The sequence below is a fragment of the Giraffa tippelskirchi genome, chromosome 7, assembly GCF_054371585.1.
Source record: "Giraffa tippelskirchi isolate mGirTip1 chromosome 7, T2T-mGirTip1v1.2.pri, whole genome shotgun sequence".
NCBI lineage: Eukaryota > Metazoa > Chordata > Mammalia > Artiodactyla > Giraffidae > Giraffa > Giraffa tippelskirchi.
Window position 1 is genome coordinate 15300739 of NC_137281.1, and position 27659 is coordinate 15328397.

A 27659-nucleotide genomic window follows, 5' to 3' on the forward strand; every position below is an offset into this window, starting at 1 on the left:
GAGATGGGTCTTAAGGCTTCATTTATACAGTAAGGACATTGTTATTACTTAGATTTTAATTTACAAGTAAATAAAAATCGTAGTTTTCCTTAAGTACTTTTAGCCACACATTGACTATCTTAACCTGGAGGAGGGCATGGCAGTCCGCTCCAGTGTTCTTGCCTAGAGAATCCCATGAACAGAGGAGCCTGGTGGGCTGCAGTCCATAGGGTCACAAAGAGTTGGACACGAAAGAAGCGACTTAGCACGCATGCACAACCATCTTAAAAACTATTATTATTTTTTTGTTGTTGCCTACTATTGTTTTCCTTGCGGTTGTTAAGGTGAAGGCTAGTGAAGATTAATGGGGATTCAAGTCTCCATTCCCCCCACCAGCCCTTCCTGTGTTAGTCACTCAGTCGTGTGCGACTCTTTGCAACCCCACGGACTGCAGCCCGCTAGGCTTCTCTGTCCATGGAATTCTCCAGGCAAGAACACTGGTGTGGGTTGCTACTCCCTTCTCCAGGGGATCTTCCCTATCCAGGAATCGAACTCAGGTCTCCTACATTGCAGGCAGATTCTTTACCATCTGAGCCACCAGAGAGCTAAGGACTATATTCTAACTTCTAACTCTGTTTGCCCCAGTGCTTTCTTGTATTAAAGGCTGTACCACCCTTCCTCAGCGGATTGCCCATTCTAACACTTCTCTGTCAAGTCATTTCATCCAGGGGTGGACTCCCATTCTGATCTCTCCACACTCCCTGAGGGCTTGTCCCCGTAGCAAACCCTTGCTGTTGTTTAGTCGCTAAGTCATGACCCACTCTTGCGACCGCATGGACTGTATCCCGCCAGACTCTTGCCTCACTCGAAAAACCCACCGAGCCCTATTTCTCCGGTGTACGGAATGGACACACTTCCAAGATGGCGGCCCGCTTGCAGAAGCACCATTGGGTGCAGCCATGTTCTCTGCCCAACAGCGCCCCCACCAGGGAAACTACACAAAGTCTCTTAACGTCTCTTCGCCCTGCTGAACGCGGCTGTCAAAGTAATTCGGAGCATGCGCGATGCCAACCGTCCGTAAGGGGCGGTGCTAGAGGGCCTACTGGAAGCGGAAGTGGCTCGCGGAGGTGGTTTTTTTTTTTTTTTTTTTTTTTTTTTTGCGGCTTGTGTGGGGAGCGTTTTCGCACTTTATTTCCGAGAGGTATCTGTGGTGATTTTGGTTGGTCTTGATTAGGAGTTCTGTGAGGTCAGTGATGGAAGGCTCCTCCGTGGAGTTAGTGATGATGGTTTTCGGCTTCAGTGGTGGGGGGTCGGGTCTGTGGCGTCCCTTGATTGGTATCAAAGAGTTCAGTGATGGGGTTCTGGGCAACGATGAGTATCTTTGAGATGAGTGACTGGGATTTTTGGGCCCAGTGATGGAAGTCTGTGGTCAGTGGTAGGGCTTGGGGCGTCAGCATGGGGTCTGTCATGAGCTTGTTTTCTAAACGTTCACAAGCATTTTCCTTATTGCTCACATCTCAGTGTTTGGGTTTTTGTTTTTGTCTTTCTTTGAATTTCAGTTTTTTCTTTGACCCGTGAATTATTCAGAAGGGCATTCTTATTTCAAATAATGCCTCTGGGTGAGGCTCAAGGGTAAAAATTGCTTATGGCCCAGTTCAGGGTCAGTTTTCATAAATGTCACACATCTTTTACGGAAAAGCAACGTGTGTTCTTTAATAATTATATTGTTTCATAGCGAGTGATTTCCATATTATTTTCTCTGCTTAATTAATTACCGAGACAAGTAAACTCACATTGGAAAGGTTATTTGTCCTCTTGCCCTTCTTTCTGCCAGTTTCTGGTATGTATATTTGAAACTATTATTAGGAACACTTATTTGTATTTTTAGTAATAGTTGTACATAAATAACTCAAAAGATACTATAGCCATTTAAGCACCCACCACTAATTTATAAAAGAGCTCATTTTCCAAAATGCTTTCCAGCATTTTAAAAAAAGCTTTTACAGTTCTGAGGGAAAAATTATATCTAATTGTTCTAATGCAGTCGGCCATCTAAATCTCCTTTTCTGTGAATTTTCATGTCTTTTGTCACTTTTTAAAAAATCTATTTGATTGCTAGTTTTTGTTTTGTTTTGTTTTTTACCATTAGGGATAACCTGTCATCACATATTGAAAAATTTTATATATATATCTTCATTTTTGTTTTTAAGGTGTATCAACGTATAATCAGAAATATTTGTTTTTTCTTTTATAGTTTCTGGCTTTTCTCTCATTTTTAAGTTAGAGCTCATTTATAAGTTAGATATTTATAAGTAAGATCCCTCCTACTCCACCAGAATGTTATACAAATGTATTCTCCTAAAGTTCACTTTAATATTCTTTGAGGTTTAAAAAATGTATACACTTAAAGTACTTATTCCTGTTGGAAATCAATCTAAAGTATAATGTGTGATGGGGATCTAGTTTGTTTTGTTCCAGGTGGATGGCCAGTTACATCAACACTGCTTATGCAATGAATGTCTTGTGTACATTCAGTTGAATGTCACATACATAAATCATTAAGTAATACATACATAAATCATTATCTGGTCTGTTGTTTTCCTTGCTTTGATTATATTGTTTTAATATCTAATAGTGCATGGTAATTGCTGGTATTTATTGGATGCTTCTTGTGTTCCAGGGAGGTGTTGAGTACTTTACAAGCACGATCTCATTTAATTTTCATAATTCTATGAGGTAGGCACTTTCATTCTTATTTTTGAAACTAAAGCTAAAATAACTTCTTCATTTTCTCATAGCCAAAAAATAGCTGAGCTGCAATTCACATCTTTAGTACTGTTACTCTGTATCTCATGTTTTTTCCCATATTTTACCGTGAATAACTTATCACAGGATTTTTTAAACTTTCTGTTCTCCACAGAGTGCATGTATTTTCAGTTGCATCTGACTCTGTGACCCCACAGACTGTAGCCCACCAGGCTCCTCTGTCCATGGGATTTCCCAGGCAAGAATACTCCAGTATTCTGGAAATGGGTTGCCATTTCCTCCTCCAAGGGATTGTCCCGACCCAGGGATTGAACCTGTGTCTCCTGCATTGGCAGGCGGATTCTTTTCCACGAGCTGACTGGGAAGCCTGTACTCCACAGCGCTAGTTCTCAAAATGTGGTTCCTGAAACAGCAATATTAGCATCACCTGGGTACTAGTTAGAAATGCAGATTTGGGGGCCCTGCTATGATCTGAATATTTGTTCCTCCCAAATTGATGTTAAAATCCAAACACCCAAAATTATGGTGTTAGAAGATGGGACCTTTGGGGAATGATTAGGTCATAAAAGTAGAACCCTGGTGAATGGGATTAGTGCCCATATAAAAGAGACACCACAGGGCTCCCTAGCCCCTCCCACCATGTGAAGACACAGCTAGAAGGTTCTGGCTTTGAACCAGGAAGAGTGCCTTCATCAAAACATGATCATGCTGGCACCTTGATCTTGGACTTCCCAGCTTCCAGAACTGTGAGCAGTAACTTTCTGTTGTTTATAAGCTACCCAGTTGGTGGTATTTTGTTAGAACAACCTGAATAGTCTGAGATGGGCCCTATCCTAGACCTGCTGAATTGGAAACTGTAGAGTGTGCAGATTTTTAACTGTATTAATATTTTAACAGACCCTCCAGGTGATTCGAATGCACACTTAAGTTTGAGAACCACTGTTCTGTGGTATCTGGCTCAGGAAACTACACCTTGGAGTTCCCTGGAAATGTTGATGTGATGACTGACCATGTGGACATTATCTTTCCAGGAACCTCTGGACTGGATCTTCCTCCAGACTTCACCTCACCACTCTTCAGCGGCTCTGCTTGAGTTTATATGTCCACCAAACTTTAGTTTGCTGAGACAATAAAGGTTGAGAACCCAGCATGACCATGCCGGCTAATCAGACCTCTCCCCAGAAATCCCTGGGCCTGGCTCCAGAGGAACGTGGTGGCTCATGTGAGGTGAGGAGGAGGAGGAATCCCAGCGGGTGGAAATTCATTCTGGGAGTAGTTTGATCTTAACAACAAGGCTTTGGATAAAGATGATACCTAAAGTTATTCCCAACCTTGTTTTTGGTATTTGTTTCATTTTGTTTACTGTGTAACCTTGATGTCCCAACCAGTCAATGATAGTAAAAGAACTGAAAATTATAAATATAGATTCAGAAGTCAAATGTATTAACTATTCACAGCAAAACGATGCTCAAAAATAACCTAGAAGTGAAAAGTTTAAGTGAAAGTTAGTCACATAGTCGTGTCTGACTCTTTGCAATCCCAAAGACTGTAGCCTGTCTGGCTCCTCTGTCCATGGAATTCTCCAGGCAAGAGTACTGGAGTGGGATGCCATTTCCTTCTCCAGGGAAAAATAATCTAGAGAAATAATTTATCTTAAAGAAATCAAATGTAAATTGCAGATGAAATGGGTGTATTTCTAGGAACATATTAACTTTCCCATCAAATCTTTAATTACCATTTACTATATTTTCCCTTGTAGGTATTATGACTTTTATTTTAAAAATTCTGTTAATAATATTGAGATTGGCCATTGCCTCTCTTGGCTTGGCCCACCTCTCTCTTGAGGTGTTCTTTCTCTTCTTAGTAAATTTGTTTTTGCCACAGGTTTAAAAAAAAAAAAGAGTGGGATTGTGCCTTTGGAGAGATTTATTTGCATTGATTTTATTCTGCTTTTGGACTGTTAACTTTGTGTGTATGTGCAAATTTTATTTTTAATATTTCTGTTACATAACTACTTTAATGTTTCCCACAGACTTTTGTTATCAATATGCAGTTAGGAGGTTTTTATACTGTGGCTTATTTTTCCCATTTTATCTCCTGGAGCTGAGAGATATTATTTAAAGTTTCCCATCATAAGTATATTTCTGTCTGCATTTGCCTGTAGTTTCTGTTTATAAATTTTGATGCTATATAATTTGGTGCAGTGATAGTAATAACATCTCAAGTTGATTTTTGATTGTGTCCTATTTTTTTTTTTCTGGAATTCACCTAATATTTTTTCTCTAGAATTCAGCTCTGTCTAATATTAAGATGGAGGCTTTATTTTTCTTCTGTTGGCATATCCAGATATGCTTATTGCTAATCCTTTTACTATCATCCTTTGGAGTCTTTGTGTGTTTCTCTGTACAGCAGTGGAAAGATGCTTTTTATGTTACACTTCTTTGCCTGTATCTTTCACTGCCTACTCTGTATTTTTGTTTTTTGTTTCTGTGTCATTCTGGTAATTTGGAGGGTTTGGATTCTTTTCTGTTCGATTAGTTCTCTTAGTGTCACCTTTATCATATTAACTTTTTAAACTAAATCTTTTAATCTCTTAGATAACATCTATTTGTACTGTGAATAATGATTAGAGTTCTGTGCTACTACATCACAAATTCTTTTGTTTGTTGGATGTCTTTCATTAAACTTTGTTTTTTTTCCATTTTACTTTGAGTCCTTATTTCCATTTCATGTCGCTCATTTGTCTTAAAATGCTCTTGCCATTTTTTGTGCCAATTTTTCACAGAATGTTTTTATTGCTTTCAGAGAAAACTTCATTTCTGTGTTACTTTTTCCTTCTTTACTGAGATCTGCCATTTTTTTTTTAACAATTAAATAACAATTTCTTAACCTGTTTTTCCAGAATTTATTCCTTGGACTCTTATATCCATATTTATTTAATTAAGTTGTTGCTTGTTTTAGTGAATTCCTTGAATTCATGGTGAATGTGTTTAATTGTGTGGCAGCTTATTTCTAGCATGTTCCTTTAAATCTCCTTATTCTTTCATTCTTTTTGCTTATAGTATCTTTGTACATTAGATTTTTATTGTTATCTTTAAGTAAGGAGATTTTTTTCCCCTGGACAGATTGTTTATAAGAAGCTCATTTGGTGTGGAATCAAAGCCACAGATATGACATCTTCTTGATAATTCTGTTTAATTATTGATGGCATAGAGTTCAGGGGCCAGGGTTATGGTGTGAAGTAGGTTGTGAATATGCAAGTGTATGAAAGAGAAAGATTAGAGCATATACAGTCTTTTCAAGTATATAGGGGACATTTTCAAAGAAATGATAATGTTTTAAGCCTCCTAAACAGGATAAACACGTCGCATAGAGGCAAACTAGAATCTTTGAAGACAGTTAAATGAAGAAATAAAAAAAGATAGCTTTTAAACATCATAATTTTAGACATTAAAAGCCAAAAGTATCTTTAAAAAAATTTTTTGTATTTATTTATTTTTGACTGTGCTAGGTCTTCATTGCTGCCAGAGGGCTTTCTCTAGTTGTGTTGTGTCGCCTTCTCATTGTGGTGGCTTCTCCTGTTGCAGAGCACAGGCCCTAGAGCACACAGGCATCAGTAGTTGTGGTGCACAAGCTTAGTTGCCCCATGGTATGAAAAACCACAAGTATCTTTAATACTTTCTCTGTCCTGTCCTCCCTGCATGCTTATTCCCTCCTCTGAATTCAGTGACCTGCTTTATACGTATTAGTACAACTGAGTCATCATCTCCGTACGAGCTCTGTATCCATCTGCCTAGTGTCCCTCCTTGTATGTTTTATCACCTAAACCTCAATATGTACAAAATTTATTCTTGTCTTCTACCCCCAGCCTCCACCTCTAGTCCTTAAATTCATCTGTGACCTTAGAATCTATAGCAACACAAAACTGATAACTGAGAGTTATTTGAGTTCTATTATCTCATCTTCACACTTGGTATCAATTTTACCTCCTTAATAATTAATATCAATCTGTTCTATAGCCTTACTACAGCCTTACTTTAGGTAAGTAAGAAATTTGTATTCTCCCACCTGAATTATGCAGTGGTTTTCATGACTTATTTTCCACTTTTGCTCATTTCAGAATGTTCTCTTATGAGAATAATCTTTCTTCAATATATTTTTTCAACTTTTATTTGTTTTAAAATAATTATAGATTCAAACGGCATTGCAGAATATAATACAGAGAATTCTTCCATAAATTCCAGTTTATTGTGGTGCATGGTTATTTTTATTCATTGCTGGATCCAGTCTGCCAGTATTTTGTTTAGGATGTTTGAATCTAAATTCATAAAAGAGATGCTGGTCTGTAGTTTTCTTTTTGGTACTGTCTTTGTCCTGTTTTGGTATCGGGGTAATAATACTGACTTCATAAAATTAGTTGGGGTTAATTAGAAGGGCTTCCTCCTCCTTTACTTTCTGAATAGGATTATGTAAAAATGAGACTAACGCTTTTTAAAAATTTAGTAGAACTCTCTAGTAAAACTATCTGGGCCTGGAGATTTTTTTTCAGGAGATTTTAAATTATGATTTTAATTGAATGGTTGTGGGGTTATCAATTTATCTATGCCATAATGTAAGTTACGGTAGTTTGCGGTTTTTGAGGAGTTGGTCCATTTCTTCTAAATTGCTGCCTCTTACCAGCATAGAATTTTTGTATTCCCTTATTTTTCTTTAATGGCTGCCAGATCTGTAATCATAGTCCTATTTCATTCCTGACATTGGTGATTTGTATCTTTTTATCCTTGATTACTAGGTCAGTCAGCAAGATTTAGCAATTTTATTTATTTTTTTCCCCAAATAATACATTGTATATTATTGATTTTTCTCTAGTTTAAAAAAAAATTTGTTTTCAATTTCATTGATATCTATGTTCTATTATTTTCTTCCTTCTGCTTGCTTTGGGTTTATTTTGCTTTTCTTTTTCTACTTTCTTGAGATAGGAATTTAGATTATTGACTTAAGAACTTTCCCCTTTCCTTCTTTTTTTTTTTTAAATTGATGTAATTGACATATCACACATTAGTTTTAGGTATACAGCATTATTCAATCTTTGTATATATTGTGAAATGGTCACCACAATAAATCTAGTTTTCATCACACATAGTTACAGATGTTTTTCTTGTGTTGAGAACCGTTAAGATATTTATTAACTTTCACAAGGCAGTTATATTTCTAATTTTTTGAGGAACTTCCATAGTATTTTCCGTAGTGGTTGTACCAGTTTACATTCTTCCAGTAGTGCACAAGGATTCCCTTTTCTCCACATCTTTGCCAACACTTGTTATTTCTTGTGGTATTTTTTGTTTTTGTTTTTTTTGTGTGTGGGGTTTTTTTTGATAATAGCCATTCTAACATGTGTAAGGTGGTATCTTATTGTGAATTTAACTTGTAGTTCCCTGATCATTAGTGATGTTGAGCATGTTTTCATATATCCGTTGGAAATCTGTATATTTTCTGTGGAAAAATGCCTTATTCAGATCCTCTGCCCATTTTTTATTTGGATTATGTGTTTCCCCTTTTCTGTAAGTTTTCCTTTCAGCATCTCACAGATTTTGATATGTTACATATTTTTTACCAGCCAATAAACATAAAAATTTTGATTTAGTTAGTAATCAAATAACTGTAAAGATAATAATGCATTACCATTTTTGCCCAGCATGACAAAGATTTTAAAAGGACAGCACTTAATGGTAATGAGAGATCAGATGAGTTGATATGTAGTATTTTTCATTTTCTTTCAGTTCTGTGTATTTTCTAAATTTCTTTTGAGGATTTCTCTTTGACTCATAGTTTATTTAGAAGTGTGTTGATTGATTTCAAGATAGTTTGTGACTTTTCAGTTTTTGTTATTATTTTGTAACATAATTCCTTTGGAGATTTTTCTGTTGTCTTTCTGTTACTGATTTTTAATTGGATTCCATTATTTTCAGAGAACAGCTTTGCATTATTTCAGTTTTTTCCAGTTTGTTGAGATTTGTTTCACAGCCTAGGATATGATCTGTCTTGGTCATTGTTCTGTGGGTTCTTGAAAAGAATGTGTATTTTTTTTTTTGTTGGAGTATCCTATAAATATTGATTAGATGTTGTTTGCTTTTCTATAGCATTGATAATACCCTCTCTGTTATTTCTGCAATTTGCTGAGTGTGGGATGTTCAAGTCCCTATAATCCCCTTTTTAAGTGTTTATGACTCCAAGTGGAAATAAGTCATTCCTTCAATTATGCATTTCCAGACTAGATTTTTTAAATATAAATGATCATGTTTAAAAAAAGAAAACCATTTCATTATGAAAAAAAATGTAAACATATCCAAGAGTAAAGAGAATAGTATAAGGAACCCTTGTATCTATTATAGTGATCACTCAGCTTTAGTAGTCATCAATATTCTGTCATTTTTATATTAACTAAAGTCACCCTCCTCCCTAACTGCCAGATTATTTTAAAGTAAATTCCAAAAACCATTTATCTGTGAATACTTTGATGTATATCTCTTAAGATATGAGAATTCTTTTTTTTCCTTTTTGTTTAATGTAACCATAAAGCCATTATCACACCTATAACATAGTGACAGTAATTTCTAGATATCATCTAATATACAGTTTTTATTTGAATTTCTCTTAAGAGCCCCTGGATGAGGAAATGGCAACCCACTCCAGTATTCTTGCCTGGAAAATCCCATGGACAGAGGAGCATGGCAGGCTACAGTCCATGGGGTTGCAAAGAGTTGGACACAACTGAGCATGCACACAGACATACATACAAACATGCCATAAGTATCTTTTTAATGTTGGTTTGCTTCAATTAAGAGCCAGACAAGGTCCGTAAGTTGCATTTGGTTAGTATGACTCCGAAGTCTCTTTTTTTTGTGGGGGGAGTTGGGGAGCACAGCACAAGGCTTGTGGGATCCTAGATCCCAGCCAGGGACTGAACCCAGGATTTTGTCAGTGAAAGCTCCAGCTTCCAACCATTGGACCACCAGGGAATTCTCTTAGTCTCTTTTAATAAAGAAAAGATTCCCCTCTTCCCTTCTGTGGCCATCACTGAAGCACCAGCAGCCTAAATGAAGTTCAGTCCCTCTGTGACTTCTGACCAAAGCAAGAATCGAAAAAGGCATTTCAATGCACCTTCCCACATTCAGAGGAAAATTATGTCTTCTCTTCTTTCTAAAAAGCTAAGACAGAAGTACAACGTTCAATCCATGCCCATCCAGAAGGATGATGAAGTTCAGGTTGTACGAGGGCACTACAAAGGGCAGCAAATTGGCAAAGTGGGTCCAGGTTTACAGGAAGAAATACGTCATCTGCACTGAACGAGTGCAGCGGGAGAAGGCTAATGGCACAAGTGTCCATGTGGGCATTCACCCCAGCAAGGTGGTGGTTATCACCAGACTAAAACTGGACAAAGACCGCAAAAACATCCTCGAAGGTAAAGCCAAATCTCTCCAAGCAGGAAAGGAAAAGGGCAAATATAAGGAAGAAACAATTGAGAAGATGCAGGAATAAAGTCATCTTGTCTACAGCTTTCATTAAAAACTGTTGGAAAAAAAAAAAGATTCCCCTCCATATTTTTTTCTTTTGTGATTTATTTTTTGAAGAAACAGGTCATTTGCTGCCTTCTGGATTTAGCTTATGTTTTAGTCTTGATATTGTTGAACATTTTCCTCTATACTTCACATTGTTGTTGTTTAGTCACTAAGTTGTGTCTGACTCTCTGCGACCCCATGGATTGTAGCCTGTCAGGTTCCTCTCTCCATGGGATTTCCCTGGCAAGAATACTGGAGTGGGTTGCTGTTTCCTTCTCCAGGGAATCTTCCCAACCCAGGGAGTGAACCCCCATCTCCTGCATTGCAGGCAGATTCTTTGCCCCTGAGGCACCAAGGAAGCCTTACGTATGAATAATTTGTTGGATCTAGAGGCTTAATGAGTTTCAGGTTGTGTTTTTCTTCATATATCATATCAGGAGGCACATAATACCTGGTTATGTCTTTTTATGATGTTAAAATTGTTGATTCATTGCAGATGTTCTTAGCTCATTCATTCATTTTAAACTTCTCTTCAGCCTTTCACATGAAAACAGTTGAACAACCTTTAATGATTGTTGTCTAAATCTGTTATTTCATTACAAATTATGAAATGATGTTATTCTGATTCTATCCTAACTTCTTCATTTATTAGCCAGAAAGTATTTTGTAAGGAACCATTCCTCATCATTTATTTGGTTATTCTGCAATACAAAAAAATTTTAATATAAATCTGATTAGCTTAATTACCTTTACTTAAAGTGGAAAATTCATACTTGTTCTATGAGCAAACTGTTTTTCCCATAACCACCTTCCTGGCATGTTATGCAGACTTCTCTTCATTTACATAGAGCTATTTGCTGTTCTCCAAACTCATCGTGTATTTTCCTATTTCCACACCTTTGGTTTTGTCTTTTCTGGGAAGTGACCTCCCTCACCCCCTGATTCTGTATTATACTTCTCATTTTCTAACTTAAATTCCTCAATTAATGTAAACTTACACCCTCATGTAGAATGTATTTTTCCTTTTTGGGGACCTCAGTGTTTTCTACATGGATATTCACTTTTTAACCCTTTAGTGAATTTGTGACTTCCTTTTTTTTAAAACATAGGTCTTGTTTATTTTCCTAGTCTTTTAAGTTGCTAGAAGATTAGAAACATAAGTAATTCATTTTTGTGTTTCCAGGACTAGCATAATGGGTTGGCCTAAATTGCTCAGAAATTATATTTTAGGTTATTCACCAAGTTGCTAGAAAACTGCAAGAGAGGCTATTTCAATCTTCAGTTTCGAAAAGTGAGTAATTGACTGATCATAGTATAGAACAATAGCAGAAATTCTTTACTGGACTTCTTTCTGCCATAAAATATTATGTAGAACTAGATATTTAATATACACTCTATATAGACTGAAGTGACTTAGCACACACACATGCACACTCTGTATGAAATACTATTTTTTAAATGTTCCTGAACTATACAAGTATATGCATTTGTCAAAACTTCAAATGGTACTCTGAGAATTTGTACATTTCATTGTATGTAAGGCTTATCTTAAAAAAATGATAAAAACATGTTATACTCTACTTAATGATTTGCTTTTTTGAAGTATTTAGAAGGAAATATACTGGCACCTATAGTTTTTGAAATGGATAGAAAAGTAAGATGGATTGATGGATGGGTAAATATGTGGTAAAAGCAAGTAGAGTAACATGTTAGTGATAGACTATAAGTGGTAGTCATATAGGTTTTCCCTATATAATTGTTTTACATTTTCAGTATAAAATTTCATAATAAATTTTTAGGGAAATGAGGGAGGTGAGGTTTTATAAAAGGTAAACTAGTAACTACAAAACTCAAGTTCTATATTCCTAAATAAAGTGTCTCCATCTTCCAAAGCTAACTATTCATGCTGAACAGGAATGTGCCTTTACAGGGATCAGTGTCCTTCAGGGACGTGGCTGTAGATTTCAGCAGAGAGGAGTGGCAGCAATTGGACCTTGATCAGAAAAACCTGTACCGGGATGTGATGCTGGAGACCTGTAGCCACTTGCTCTCAATAGGTAAGCACAGTTACCTGGGTGTCTGGGGGAAGGCCCCACTGAGAGTGTTCTTATTCTCAGGTGCTGAATACTATGAGACATCTGACTTATATGATGGTTTTGCCCTTATTTGTCCAGAATTCTTTTTCCCTTTTGGGCACTGTGAATATTATACTTGACTCTTGAACAACACAGGGGTTGGGGCGCAGACCCCCTGCACAGTTGAAAATTTACATGTAACTTTTGACTTCCCAAACATTTAACTTCTAATAGCCTACTGTTGACTGGAAGACTTACCAGTAATATGTGAAAGTGTTAGTCCCTCAGTCATGTCCAACTCTTTGCGACTCCATGGACTGCAGCCTGCCAGACTCCTCAGTCCATGGAATTCTCCAGACAATACTGGAGTGGGTAGCCATTCCCTTCTCCAGGGGATCTTCTGGGGTCGAACCTGGGTCTCCTGCATTGCAGGCAGATTCTTTACCGTCTGAGCCACCTGAGAATCCCTATCTATTGGGCTTATGTTACCTATTTTATTTATTTATTTATTTTATTTTATTGTATGTTTTATTTATTTATGTTATTTACCTGTTTTATTTATGTTACCAATAACATAATTAGTCAATGTATATTTTGTATATTGTATGTATTACATATTGTATTCTTATAATAAAGGAAGCTAGAGAAAACAATTACAAAAGAGGCACACTTACAGTAATGCAATTCTTGGAAAGCAAAGTTATAAAACAGTAAGAAAACTAACACATTATTAATTTTATGTTAAATATCACTCACCTTATGCCTATGTAAGAATGGTCTGTCAACCTCAGTACAGGTCTTATGCATGACGTTCTACATGATGAATACTTAGGCAATGATAATGATGAAACTAAAACTCCTCATACAGTTCTTATCAATAGATCTTCACAGGAAGACACATGCATATACAACAGATAAGTTTATTAACTGTATAGCACGATGAGTATTTACTACTTTTTAGGTGAAAGTAGATCATCATGAAAGTCTTCATCATCTTCACATTAAGTGGGCTGAGGAGGAGGAAGAAAAGAAATTGGTTTTGCTCTCTCAGAGGTGGCAGAAGCAACAGAAGTGGGGGAGGTAGAAGAGTTGAGGCTGGAGAAGCAGGCACACTCAGTGTAACTTGATGGAAATATATCATAATTTCTGTCTTAACTTTTTCGCTTTTTCATTTCTCTAAAAATGCTTCTATACCATACCAATCCTTCCACCGTTTGCTTTAGTTTCAGTGCCCATATCATAGAAAGGTCCATGTGGTAAAAGAAGTCAGAAACAGTCTTAAGCAAGCGGAACCCATCTGGTAGACTGTCTCGTGTCAGTTTGTTCTCTGGCGCTGCTTATTTTATGTCTGTTTCCTACCATCTGGCACTGATTCAGAAGCCCTCACATTTACCAAGCCTGTGGTGTGATGTCTATTAGCTCTTGAGTTTCTCTAAGATCCATATCTTCAAATCCTTCACACTTTCACCTCCACCTTTTTTGCCTTATTCACAATGTCTTTCATGATTTCCCTGATTGGTTCTGCCGTAAATCCTGTTAAGTCATGCACAGCATCTGGACACAGTTTCTCTGGCAGGAATTTATGGTTCAGGCTTGATGACTTTTATAACTTTTTCTATAACAAGAATGGCATCTTCAGTGGTGTAATCCTTCCAACCTTTCATGATGTTCTGGCAAGCTTCTCTTCCATAGCATTGACATTCCTTTCTGTGGACTATCATGTGTAATAAGCTTTAATGATCCTTGTGACCCCCTGATCTAGGGGCTACATTAGAGATGTGTGTTTGGGGACAAGTAGACCACTTTATCACCTTTGGTGTTGAACTCGTGGGGTTCTGGATGGCCAGTGGCATTGTCTAGTATCAAAAGAACTTTAAAAGGCAGTCCCTTACTGGCTAGGTACATCCTGACTTAAGGGACAAGCATCAGTGGAACCAATCCAGAAAGAAGTTTCTTGCTGTTCAGGCCTTTTTGTTTTACAGCCAAAAGACTGGTGGCTGATGTTTATCTTTTCCCTTCAAGGCTTGGGGGTTAGCAGCTTTACAGTGAAAGGTTGTCCTGATCATAAACTCAACTTACACAAGATAGGGGAATTAGTTAGGATTTTAGTTCCTGTTTTAATTCCTGGTGCTTACTTCTTCTTTTGTGGCTTCCCCGCCACCCACCCCACCCCCCCCGCCACCCACCCCACCCCCCCCCACCCACCCCACCCCCCCCCCGCCACCCACCCCACCCCCCCCGCCCCTAGAATAGAGCACTTTAATCTGCATTAAAAACTGATTCAGGCAAATATCCTTTCTCCTCAATGATTTTCTTAAAGGCATCTAAGAACTCATGTGTTCCCTTTTGGTCACGAGAAGCTGCTTGTCCTGTTATCTTTTTTAAAAGCCAAACCTCTTTCTAAATTTATCAAACCATCCTTTATTGGGATTATATCCTCTCTCTTTAGGCCCTTCACCTTCCGTTTGCTTTAATTTATCATGTAATTACTTTGCTTTTTCTCAAATAGTATTAGAGTTTCTAGATATACTTCTCTTATAGCAATTCTGAACCCACATAAAAACTATATTTAAAAAAAAATTATTTTTGACTGTGCTGAGTCGTTGCTGTGCAGGCTTTTCTCTAGTTGTGGTGAGCTGGGGCTACTCTAGTTGCAGTGTGCAGACTTCTCATTGTGGTGGCTTCTCTTGTTGCAGAGCATGGGCTCTGGTAGTGCTCTAGAGGGCATCAGTAGTTGCAGCACATGGGCTCAGTAGTTGTGGCTCCCAGGCCCAGGCTCAGTAGTTGTGGCACACAGGCTTAGTTGCTCCACAGCATGTGGGATCTTCCAGGATCAGCGACTGAACCTGTGTTTCTTGCACTGATCGGCAAATTCTTTACCATTGAGCCACTTTCCTATGCAGGGAAGCCCAAAACTCCGTTTTTAATAGAAGATAAAAAAGTATTTCTTAAAACGTGCAAGGTTTTTGTATCTTCTGGTTTAGCTACAGCAATGCTTTATGAATTTATTTTTGTCTTTTTAGAATGGTCCTTATACTGAGTTTGTTTATCTTGAAATGGCTGGCAACCACAGCTTTAGCTTGGAAAATATTTTCAATAAAATCCATTTGAGTGGACCCATGTAGTTCAAAGCTCTGTTGTTCAAGGATTAACTGTACTTTGTTCTCAGAGATACATGGTTAGTTTCCTGAAAAACAAAGCCTCATTGAACAACAAGACTTTATTGATTGGGCTCAGAAACACAATTCAGTTCAGTTCAGTCGCTCAGTTGTGTCCAACTCTTTGCGACCCCAAGGACTGAAACACAATTAGCTGGACCTTAATCAAGCAATTCAACTTTTTCTTACAATGGTACTTAGCATGATATTATTCAAGGAATATGGAATATCATTATTCCATGATGTTGTTCAAGGTTTATGGTATTGAGTGAACATGAAAAAGTACATGACAACCCAGGGAGGTTACTTTTTAGTGCTATATGCAATTTATTGGAGAGAGGAATTGCTCATGAAGTGATGATTAGGATGTTTTAAGTGGATATTCACAGCACTTAAACTTACTGAAATAGCAATAGGAGGTAGCTACAAAATTATTACAGCAGTATAGGATGTACTACAGTTTATGCAATTATAATTTACTATTGCATCTTTACATTTGTCTACATTTCTCTGGACTGTGAATGGTGCCATGTACAGTTATAAGTTTTTGTGTGCATAAATTTTGATAAATTTTAACTTTTTAGAATAGATTTGTGTATACTTTACGGTGGGCTTCCCTGTTAGATGGTAAAGAATCTGCCTGCAATCAGGAGACCCTGGTTTGATCCCTGGGTTGGGAAGATCCCCTGGAGAAGGGAATGGCAACTCCAGTATTATTGCCTGGAGAATCCCATGGACAGAGGAGTCTGGTGGGCTACAGTCCATGAGGTCGCAAAGGGTCTGACATGACTGAGCACAGGCACAAGCAAGCAAGACCTTTTATTATTCCTCATGAACAGGATATCAAGTTCCTGAAACCGAGGTTTTCATGTTGGAACAAGGAAAGGAGCCATGGGTATTGCAAGGTGAGAGCCCATATCAGAGCTGTCCAGGTGAGTGAGAGTGACCCAGACTGATGGGACACAGGGGAGTAAATCTCAGCCATCTTGAGAAAGGCTGACATCTTTGAATTGCTATTTGTATGACTCTTCTGGAAGGTTCTAATTTTTTTTTTTTAATTTCTTGAGAGCCCTTGACATTGGCCTCTCAAGTAACTAAATGCCTTCGACATAAATGCTTTGTCAATTCTAACTATTTTCTTCCTTGGCTTTTTGGCCTCTGGATCACATGCTAATATGCCTCATTAAATATTTTCTTTTTTTCTTGGTTATGCTCACTTTCTCTAACACTCTTTTCTTTCTGCTTTCCCCATTGTCTGAGATTCATTCTTTATGTATTCAGCTGTTTGTGGATTTGCTTTCTTTAAAACTTTATGTGTCACACACTCCCACTCCTCCTAGTCCTCTCTCATTTCTTATTGTGAGATGGTTCTAAACTTTATATCCAGTCATGCTCTCTTCCTGTTTTCTCCATAGTCACTGACTTAATATTTCTCACTTTCCCATTCCCTATGTCTTTCATCCAGCTGATTACTTAGGGCTCATTGTCGCTTAACTGTTAGGAGTACCTTTCTGACTTTTCCTTCTGAAATTTCTTGAGACTTCATACTGACTGGGGACTCTCTGCCTGGCTGACTGATTTTTGAAATTGCTTTATTTCTGTACTTCACATGATGACGTTTGAGTTTGATCATGTCTTCATTCAGGATGCACTATCATCATCAGTATGAGTAAGAATTCTCTATTATTTTTTTTTCTATTTATTCTTTTTTTCTTCTTTCCCCCATACTCATCTCACTTCCCATCACAGGCAATTGTTTTTTATGATAGAAAGATATTTTTTCAGTTCATACATGGTCTTTTAAAGTTTGAAATGATTTGGGGTATGTATTATTAATTTATATAAATGTTATTGTGCTCTATATCTTATTCTTTGCCCTTTTTTCACTTCTGCACATAGTGAATTGAGTTCATAAAGTTTATTCTCTAAATAAACTGAATTCTATCCCACAGTGTTTCCTATCACCCCTGTCACCAAGTCTACTAAGTCATTGATTCACCCTCATCACTCTTTTGTGTTCAACTTGGATGAACCATATGAGCCTCTCATCTTGCCTTTGCTAGCTGTTCTTTGAGCTAAAATCATTCTCCTTTGAGAAGGAGACTTTGGGTTTCAAACCTCAAAAACTTTCTATGTTGAGAGGGAAGGTGATGGTACAAATGACGTTTTGTTGTATTCTATTCTAGAAGAATTGTGGCAGATTGGTGACCAGATAGAGAGCTATCATCAGAGAGAAAACAGATCTTTAAGAAATGTGGCTTTCATCAAGAAAGTATTGACTATACAGAGGGATTATGCATATAAGGGCATAAGAAAAATAATTGATGTGAGCCAAAACATTCCTTCCCCAAAGAGACCTCATCATCAGTGTGACTTATTTGGAAGTGCTTTAAGCTGTAATTTAGATTTATGCAATCACAATAGAAACAGTGGATCAAAGAACGTTAATAAGATTATTGAATATGGTAAAATTTCCTCCTATACTAAACAAGAGTGTACTCCAACAGAAGAGAAATTACGGGACCATAATCAATGTGGAAAAATTCTCAGCTATAAACAAGTACCCTCTCAACATCAGAAAATTCATACTGGGGTGAAATCTTATGAATGTGCTGAATTTGGAAATATCTTCACCCAGAATTCACAACTCAAGGTACATCTGAAAGTTCATACAGGAGAAAAACTCTATGTATGTATTGACTGTGGGAAGGCTTTTGTACAGGAGCCAGAATTTATCACACATCAGAGAACTCATACTCGAGAGAAGCCCTATAAGTGCAGTGAATGTGGGAAAGCCTTTTTCCAAGTATCTTCTCTTTTCAGGCATCAGAGAATTCATACTGGAGAAAAACTCTATGAATGCAGTGAATGTGGGAAAGGCTTCTCTTATAACTCAGATCTTAGTATACATCAGAAAATTCATACTGGAGAGAGACACCATGAATGCAGTGACTGTGGGAAAGCATTCACACAGAAGTCCACACTCAAGATGCATCAGAAAATTCATACAGGTGAGAGATCCTATATATGTATTGAATGTGGACAGGCCTTCATCCAGAAGACCCACTTGATTGCACACCGAAGAATTCATACTGGAGAAAAACCATATAAATGCAGTAACTGTGGGAAGTCCTTCATTTCCAAGTCACAGCTGCAGGTACATCAACGAACTCACACAAGAATAAAACTGTCTATGTGCAGCGAATATGGGAAGGTTTTCAACAGTAATTCCAACCTCAATGCACATAAGAAAGTTCAAATTAGAGAGAAATCTTCCATATGTACTGAATGTGGTAAGGCGTTTACCTACAGGTCAGAGTTGATTATACATCAGAGAATTCACACTGGAGAAAAACCTTATGAATGCAGTGATTGTGGAAAAGCCTTCACTCAGAAGTCTGCACTCACAGTGCATCAGAGAATTCATACAGGAGAAAAATCATATATATGCATGAAATGTGGTCTAGCCTTCATCCAGAAGGCACACTTGATAGCCCATCAAATAATTCATACAGGAGAGAAACCTTATAAATGTGGTTACTGTGGGAAATCCTTTACTTCCAAGTCACAACTCCACGTGCATAAACGAATTCACACAGGAGAGAAACCCTATACCTGCACTAAATGTGGGAAGGCATTCACTAACAGATCAAATCTCATTACACATCAGAAAACTCATACAGGAGAGAAATCCTATATATGTCCTAAATGTGGCAAGGCCTTCACTCAAAGATCAGACTTGATTACACATCAGAGAATTCATACTGGGGAGAAACCTTATGAATGCAGTACCTGTGGAAAAGCCTTCACCCAGAAGTCACACCTCAATATACACCAGAAAATTCACACTGGAGAGAGGCAGTATGAATGCCATGAATGTGGGAAAGCCTTCAACCAGAAGTCAATACTCATTGTGCATCAGAAAATTCATACAGGAGAGAAACCCTATGTGTGCACTGAGTGTGGGAGAGCCTTCATTCGGAAGTCAAACTTTATTACTCATCAGAGAATTCATACTGGGGAGAAACCTTATGAATGCAGTGATTGTGGGAAATCCTTTACCTCCAAATCTCAGCTCCTGGTGCATCAACCAATTCACACAGGAGAAAAACCATATGTGTGTGCTGTATGTGGGAAAGCCTTTAGTGGCAGGTCAAATCTCAGTAAACACCAGAAAACTCATACTGGAGAGAAGCCCTACATCTGTTCTGAATGTGGAAAGACCTTCAGACAAAAGTCAGAACTGATTATACACCATAGGATTCATACTGGAGAGAAACCTTATGAATGCAGTGATTGTGGTAAATCATTTACTAAGAAATCACAGCTCCAAGTGCATCAGCGAATTCATACAGGAGAGAAGCCTTATGTGTGCGCAGATTGTGGAAAAGCCTTCACTGACAGGTCAAATTTGAATAAACACCAAACAACACACACTGGAGACAAACCCTATAAGTGTGTCTTCTGTGGGAAAGGCTTCGTTCAGAAGTCAGTGCTCAATGTGCATCAGAGTATTCACACTTGAGAGAAACAGTCTCAGAGAAACCTCAGTGAGATCAAATCTGATTTTATATTATGAACTTCGTGCAGCAGAAAACATGCATATTATCTTAAGTAGAAATGCTCCATCAGAATGTCGCATATTAGTATACAGAAGAGGACCTCTGAAAGGGTCCTGAAAGAGAGGACCCCTTCCCACATTGTCAACAGCCTCAGTAAACCCTGAGGCATTTACACTGAGAAGGAACTTTGTCAACTTGGTACATTAGTGGAATTTTTCTCATGAAAACTGTAATGGAACACTGTTACCAAATTCTGCACTGGAAACATTATGTGAAGTCATGTTAATGATAACCCTGTTTACTGTGGAATAAGTAACATGCCAGTAAGCTGAACGGTAGAACAACATAATATATATGATAATGATAAGCCCTGAATTCTGTGAGGTGTTTGTTGCAGAACACATTGTCTAACAGAATTTTGGGTGACATTCTTCTGCTGAATCTAACATGGTCTTGTCTATCCAATTCCCTATTGCATATTTTTATCAAGAAAAGGATGCCACAATAAATGAAAAATTATTTTTGTATACAGTTGACTGTCCCATTATCCTCTAGCACCCCTCGTTAGCTATCAGTAGATGTCTTCAACTCCCATACAGCACATTGTCTTCTGACTGCTATAATTGCATTATGACTGCCCATTCATGCTAAACACCATGTCTGCTGACTACCCTTATCTCCCAGACTTACTGACCCTTAATTACCCAACAGCATAATGTCTTGTGAGTTCCCATTACCTTCAGGAAAGCTTCTGAAGTAAGAATGTTCAGGTCATCTCAGTCAACTGTTCACCTCAGTCTCCCGTTTGCTGTCATTGTTCTTCCAGCTCATTTGCCTTCCTTAATGACTTGCCCTTTATAATGACAATAACAAATCACTAACTCATAAAAGCAAGCCTCAACATTACCTTCACTGTCTTCTTTCTATCCATCTTCATTCCATACACTCCACAAGGACCTTCTCCCCCATGTCCCTCAAACACATCACATTAGGTCCTGCCTCAGGGCCTTTGCGTTTACAGTGCCCTCTTCGAAGAGCACAGTTCCTCATTATATCTGTGTGCTTTACTCCTTTGTGTCTTTCGTCCAGCAGCATCTCTTTGCAGAGGCCTTCCCTTCCCTTCTCTGCCTGTCTGACTTAAAATTCCATCCCTCTCCTCTTCCTCCTTTATCATTCTCCATAACACTTATTACCACAGTGCCCTGTATATTTCACTTGTTTGTCTATGGTTCCCATTCTAGAATGTTTTTTTCCCATTTTATTCACCATAGTGAACTTAGGCCCATGCCTAACATACAGCAGTCCTTCTATGAATGTACATTATGGAGTGTTGACCCTGCTCGTCTCACGATTTCCCTTTGATGCTTTCTATGTGTATTCTGTGCTCAGTCACTCAGTCATGTCCAATTCTTTGTGACCCCATGGACTATAGCCCACCAGGTTCCTCTGTCCATGAGATTTTTTTCCAGCAAGAATACTGGAAGGGGTTGGCATTTCCTTCTCCAGGGGATCTTCCCAACCCAGGGATCGAACTCCCATCTCCTGTGTCTCCTGCATTAGCAGGCAGATTCTTTACCACTGAGCCACCTGGGAAGCCTGGTGCTTTCTATATTGCAGCATAAGATGCTCTGATGGGGAGAACCAACTTACCTAATACACAGCAGTCTTTTTCACCCTTAGTCCTGACCTGGGCTCTGCCTCCTTCCTGTCCCAAAAGTTGTAACATCATTGTAAACCTTTTGGTCTGATGCCAACCCATTTAAGGAAAAGAGAACTGAGGCACAGGAACTCAGTCCCACATAGATACTTGATGTTTCAAGATTCCCTTCAGTGATTCCAAAATACCTCAGTCAGCTCCAAAGTGATCACAAAAGAGCATGCTCATTCTGCCCAAGCATTCACAACCCTGCCCTACCCCAATTGCACCTTGACAGGTCCTTGACTATCTCATAAGCTGGTGTACAGACTTGCTTATCATGCCCTGACAGGTCTGCCCAGAGCTGCTAATATGGAGAGACCAAGAGCAAAGAGAGGGGTTGCCTTTCCTTGGAAGTCAGGTGGGCAGCCTAAGGCTGGGGCAGCAGTGGCCTCACAAATGCATGCAGAGGATCTGATTGAATGATCAGCTGTTGGGTGGCCAAACTGGAACCAGCAGAATGGTTCTTCCAGGTGAGTCCATTGACAACGCTGAGAGCGGGCAATAGGTGGTACAGAATTGTTCTCACCTTTGTGAATAGCAGCATGGGAATTGAGAATGGGGACAGAACCTGGTTGAGGGAGCAGGACTAAGGATTCTCATATAATCTCCAATAATCAAATTGGGCAGTGATTAGTGGCATGTCCCATTACCTTAATGATGATGTCTAATCCATCATTAGCTCTTTATCTCACTGCTGCACAGTAACTGATGAACCCACTATCTTAGAACAATATCTGGTGACCCACTACCCCTTTTACTGCATCCAGTATTGGTTCTGGGGCTTCACTAAATGTTTTGTGACCCAGCATTATCCCCCAACTTGGAACAGTGTTTGGTAACTCCTCAGGAGAGTGTCTGGAGATCTTGCCATTACCCCCTTCTTAATCCACAATGTCTGGACACCCTCCATTATCCTCCTTTTACCTTATTCCATCACTGTGTCACCTCTTACTAATTCCAGGAAATGATGTCTAGGGAGCGTCTTCATTACATCTTCCAGTTAACCGCCAGCATAATGTATATTACTTTGCCCCATTTGTGAAACAGTCTGGTAACATCCATACTCCCGATTTATTCCCATTTTCACCTAAATCATGACTGATGACCGCTTACAACAATCCTCAGAGTAGGAAACCATAGTATACCCTACCAAATCCAACTTTTAATATTATCTCCTGACTTTTTCATGACACCTCTATCCAGATGGCTTTTGTTTCCCTCCATTGTCTCTCACAGTGATGGTGACAGTCTTCCATTACCCCACACAGCAGTGTTTGTAACCATCCCCAACACAGTATGTGGTGATGCTCCCAATACTCTCTGAACATTGGTGTGTTCTGTTCATCTGCTTCCCTATCCCCAGGTAAGGGCAATGACTGATAAGACATCATAGACTTCACATTAGCCATCTCTGTAGGACCCCCCATTAACAACCCGTACAAAGTCTTTTGATGATCATTACCCACTAATACAGTATCTGTGACTCTTCCATTAAATCCTGGTAATACCTGTTTCTCTATTTGCCCCCAATAACATAGTGTCTACTGGTTCCCCGTTGCTCACATTGCTTCATCAGGCCACTTAGTGTGGCTCCTGCAAGTCCCCCAGCATTGCTTGTCCCAAGTCCCCACTGTTTGCATGGACAGGAACCCTGTGGGGATGGAGCAAGGATGAGAAGAGGGTCCTAGCCTCATACACACTGTCCAGGGAATTGTTGGCCTGGAGTAGACTGGGGAGGATCTGGGGGCCCCAGGAGATCACATACTGAGATACCCACTTACTACTTGAGGAGTGATGCAAGCAAAATAGCTAAAGCTGTCAACGTGGATTAAAATCCTTGTGCCAACCGTGATGCCCAGTAACCTCCCCTGAGCCTTGATTGCTTCACCTGTAAAATAGATTTATGGAAGATGAAGGGATTTAGTATGGTTCACATGAGGGGAGCAGAGCTAGTAGAGACCAGTGAGAGTGTACCTGTTACCAGTTATAAACTAACACAAGACCAACCTCTGAATGGCTGTACCCAAACCTCACAGAGGGAAATGTATGTTACTTTATAAATTATTTTCAACTATTTCTTTTTTATATTTACTGTAACATCATATCCTAGTGCTGCTGTGCTGTGCTTAGTTGCTCAGTCCTGTCTGGCTCTTTGTGACCCCATGGACTATAACCCCTCTGTCCATGGGGATTCTCCAGGCAAGAATACTGGGCTGGGTTGCCATGCCCTCCTCCAGGGGATATTCCTAACCCAGGGATTGAACCCAGGTCTCCTGCATTGCAGGCAGATTCTTTACTGTCTGAACCACCAGGGAAGCCCAAGAATACTAGAGGGGGTAGCCTATCCCTTCTCCAGGGGATTTTCCCAGCCCAGGAATCGAACTGGGGTCTCCTGCAATGCAGGTGGATTCTTTACCAGCTGAGCTACTAAGGAAGCCCAATGTTATAGTACTGAGGTATTTTTAAAAGTTAGATTTACTGATGTATCATTTACTCACATTAATAGTCACCCTTAAAAGTGTACAGTTCTGAGAGTTTTGACAAATGCAGCATACAATCAAGGAGTCAACACTAGTCAAGAAAACAGTTTCTTCACTACCCTAAATTCCTTCCTATCCCTTTAAAAAATTATGAGTATTTCTTTCTTAAATGTTCTTTTTTTAAGTGGAGTATAATTCCTTTACAATGTTGTGTTAGTTTCTGCTGTACAACAATCTGCATCAGCTGTATGTATACATATATCCCCTCCCTCTCATCACTTCATACCACCCCTCTAGATCATCACAGAGCACCAGGCTGAGCTCCCTGTGCTATACAGCAGGTTCCCACTAGCTATTTTACACATGGTAGAAAGGTCCTATCCCTTTTTAATCAATCTATCTACTCCCAACCCCTCAATATTGCTTATCTGTTTCCTGTTTCTATAGTTTTGCCTTTTTCACATGTCATGAATATGTGTGTATCCATATAAATATGTAAGTATGTATCTCCTTTTGAGTCTGACTTCTTTCATTTAATGTATCTGAGATTCATCCATATGGTTGTATGAGATACAAATGAAAGTATGATGATGAAAAGACACTGGACATAATTAGTCATCAGGAAAATGCAAATTAAAACCATAATGACATACCATTACACGCTTATTAGAATGGCAGTGAATAAATAACATAGTACCAAAAGTTGGCAAGAATGTAGAGCAATAGACACTTTCATGTATTGCTGTGGGAATGATACAGAGTAGTATATCTATCTATGGACAAAAGTTTCACAAGTTCTTATAAAGGTAACTATATACTTATCCTATGACCCAGCAATCCCATTTCTAGGTTTTTACCATAGAGAAATGAGAAATTATGTATGTACTTGAATGCTCATAGGAACTGCACTCATAATCACCAAAAAATTGGAAACAACCTAAATGTCCATCAGTGGGTGAATAACTAAATACAGTATAGTACATCTGTACAGTGGAATACTACTCAGCCCTAAAAAAGCTGAGTTATGACACAAGCTCCAACATGGATGAATCTCAGAAGTATTATGTTTTACTGTATGATAAATTGTTTGATAAAAGATTATTAGAAATTAGATTGATATATATAGATTTGTACATTAGTTATAATTTTATATTGCATATCATTATATACTATAACATAGTATATAATATAGTACACTGCAATATCTATTATTGTATATTCCTATTACAATAAAAGTTTTTATTTTATATGCTATATAATATGTACTATATGATTATATATTAGAATATGTAAGTTTTTCTATGTTGCATATCAGTCTTTCACATATAGTTCTGGTTATTTGTATTTTTACAAGTTTACATTTAATGTTTATAGTGTAAAGTTATAACTATAATAAAAGGGGGGATGGGGTTGGAAAACCCTGTAATTGTAGCTGGTCACCATTTTTATTATCTGTCAACATGCCCATTCTGGCTGCTCTTAACATCATGGAAGCTTGTTTCTCTTTGGGCCTTTGCCTGGCTGTGTTCTCTGAGACTGTGTTTCCCCAGTCTCCATGAAGCTGGCTGTCCTCTCCTTGTTTGGAGAGTTTACACACACACCACTGTGTATGAAGTAACACACTTCTTGGGGTCACTCCCTATTTTGTACTATATTTGTGCTGCAAGTACCACCCTCTGACCTAATATTAAGTGTTTCTTTTTTTGATTTATCATTCTTCCCTCCCCACTGGACCATAACCCTCGTGATGTCAGGACTTTGTCTTCCTCCTGCTGTGTCCAAGGCACCCAGCATGGCACCAGCACAAAGTAGAGACTCATTACAAGTTTGTTAAATGGATGGATGAATGATAGCAATAGCAGAGGTTGACCGAGTGCTCCACACAGAGTGAACTAAATTTGTGGGGAGGAAGGAGAGGATAGGAGGGTGGGTTGGATCGAACCTGTGACCCCTGCATTGGCAGATGGATTCTTATCCACTGTGCCACTAGGCAAGTCCCAGAATTACTTTTTGTTTCAATGCAAAATCCTCTTTCAGGATGCCTCACATAGAATGGGATGAATTCATTCTTGGATCTTCTTGGTCTTTTTATTCCTGTTGTCCAGTGACATCATCTGCAATATGACCATGTTTGTTTCATTCTTAAATATGTCCAATTTTAACTCTTCACTTTTTCTTATTAGCACTTTATCTCATGGCTTCTACTATTTTTCATTAAGTCCATCCTAGGGAATTCCCTGGCGGTTCAGTGATTAAGACTCAGTATTTTCACTGCCATGGTCCCAGGTTCAATTCCCAGTCCCTGGTCAGAGAACTAAGATGCTGTGCAAACATACAAAAAATAGAAAAGATTAATCACCAAGTATTCATTACCCAGATCCAATGATTATCAACACTTTACCAACTTTGTGTTAAGAAAAATTATCAAAAACCTAGAAATAAGGGAACTATACTGTGTCATCCTGTGTGCCTTTTCAAAGTCATACTAGAGCATGGTCTAACAAACCCACCCAAAGTCTAACAAATCATTCTGAGAAAATTTTCCCAAACTAAGCACTGTTTGCATTTGGGGCCAAATACTCTGTTGTCGGAGAAGGCAATGGCACCCCACTCCAGTACTCTTGCCTGGAAAATCCCATGGACAGGGGAGCCTGGCAGGCTTCAGTCCATGGGGTCGCTAAGAGTCGGACACGACTGAGCGACTTCACTTTCACTTTTCACTTTTGTGCACTGGAGAAGGAAATGGCAACCCACTCCAGTGTTCTTGCCTGGAGAATCCCAGGGACGGGGGAGCCTGGTGGGCTGCCATCTATGGGGTCGCACAGAGTCGGACACGACTGAAGTGACTTAGCAGTAGCAGTAGTAACTCTGTTGTACCAGGTTGTTCTCTGTATGGTTGAAAGCATCCATGGCATCTACTCCTCCCCCTAAACTGTCTCCAAAGATTGTTTAATGTTCCCTGGGGATTAAAACTCTACCAGTTTGAGAACCCACTGCTCTGGTAGAATGTACCTTTGTTTGGGTCACTTTTTACTACTAATTAGGATGCAGACTACATAGATAAAATGTTAACTTGGCAGTTGGTACATGTCATATATTTGTTTTATATAAACTGATTCTCTGAAGAAAAGATAACCTTCAAGCTTATGGTTTTATTGCCCTATAGGACATTAGTTTTATATCTATCTAACTTTGCAGTCTTATTCCAAGATTCTTTATTCCACTGACTATATACCTATTTGTGTGTGTGTGTGTTGTGCTGTCGTTTCTGACTCTTTGCAACCTCTTGGACTGTAGCCTGCCAGGCTCCTCTGTCCATGGAATATTCTAGGCAAGAATACTGGAGTAGATTACCATTTCTTACTCGAGCGGATCTTCCCA

The 27659-nt window shown here is 38.7% G+C and overlaps 2 protein-coding genes and 1 pseudogene across 11 annotated transcripts in view; all 3 read left to right on the top strand.

Annotated features, from left to right (window-relative positions):
- The first annotated feature begins 1036 nt into the window (after positions 1–1036).
- Positions 1037–20626, top strand: LOC145515676 (uncharacterized). Of its 8 annotated transcripts, none has more exons than XM_081516718.1 (6): positions 1037–1106; positions 2660–2715; positions 3777–3972; positions 12235–12361; positions 16377–16442; positions 17724–20626. In XM_081516718.1, the coding sequence occupies exons 3-6, from the start codon at positions 3895–3897 to the stop codon at positions 20060–20062; spliced, it is 2610 nt and encodes an 869-aa protein (XP_081372844.1). In that variant the 5' UTR covers positions 1037–1106; positions 2660–2715; positions 3777–3894; the 3' UTR covers positions 20063–20626. The 8 variants fall into 8 exon arrangements, with proteins under 8 accessions (XP_081372844.1, XP_081372847.1, XP_081372842.1 ...); XM_081516721.1 differs by having other exon boundaries at positions 1053–1106; positions 12219–12361; positions 16377–16469; XM_081516716.1 differs by having other exon boundaries at positions 1053–1106; positions 16377–16469.
- LOC145515762 (large ribosomal subunit protein uL24 pseudogene) lies at positions 9843–10332 on the top strand (annotated as a pseudogene). Its single transcript, XR_014060995.1, has one exon. The product of XR_014060995.1 is annotated as a large ribosomal subunit protein uL24 pseudogene (transcript).
- Positions 20627–21620: 994 nt separating the features above from the next.
- Positions 21621–27659, top strand: part of ZNF793 (zinc finger protein 793) — a 35828-nt gene continuing 29789 nt past the window's right edge. For both annotated transcript variants that reach the window (XM_081517026.1, XM_081517030.1), the window contains exon 1: positions 21621–22268. The gene's annotated coding sequence lies outside the window, so the exon portion shown is untranslated. The remainder of the gene's footprint in view (positions 22269–27659) is intronic.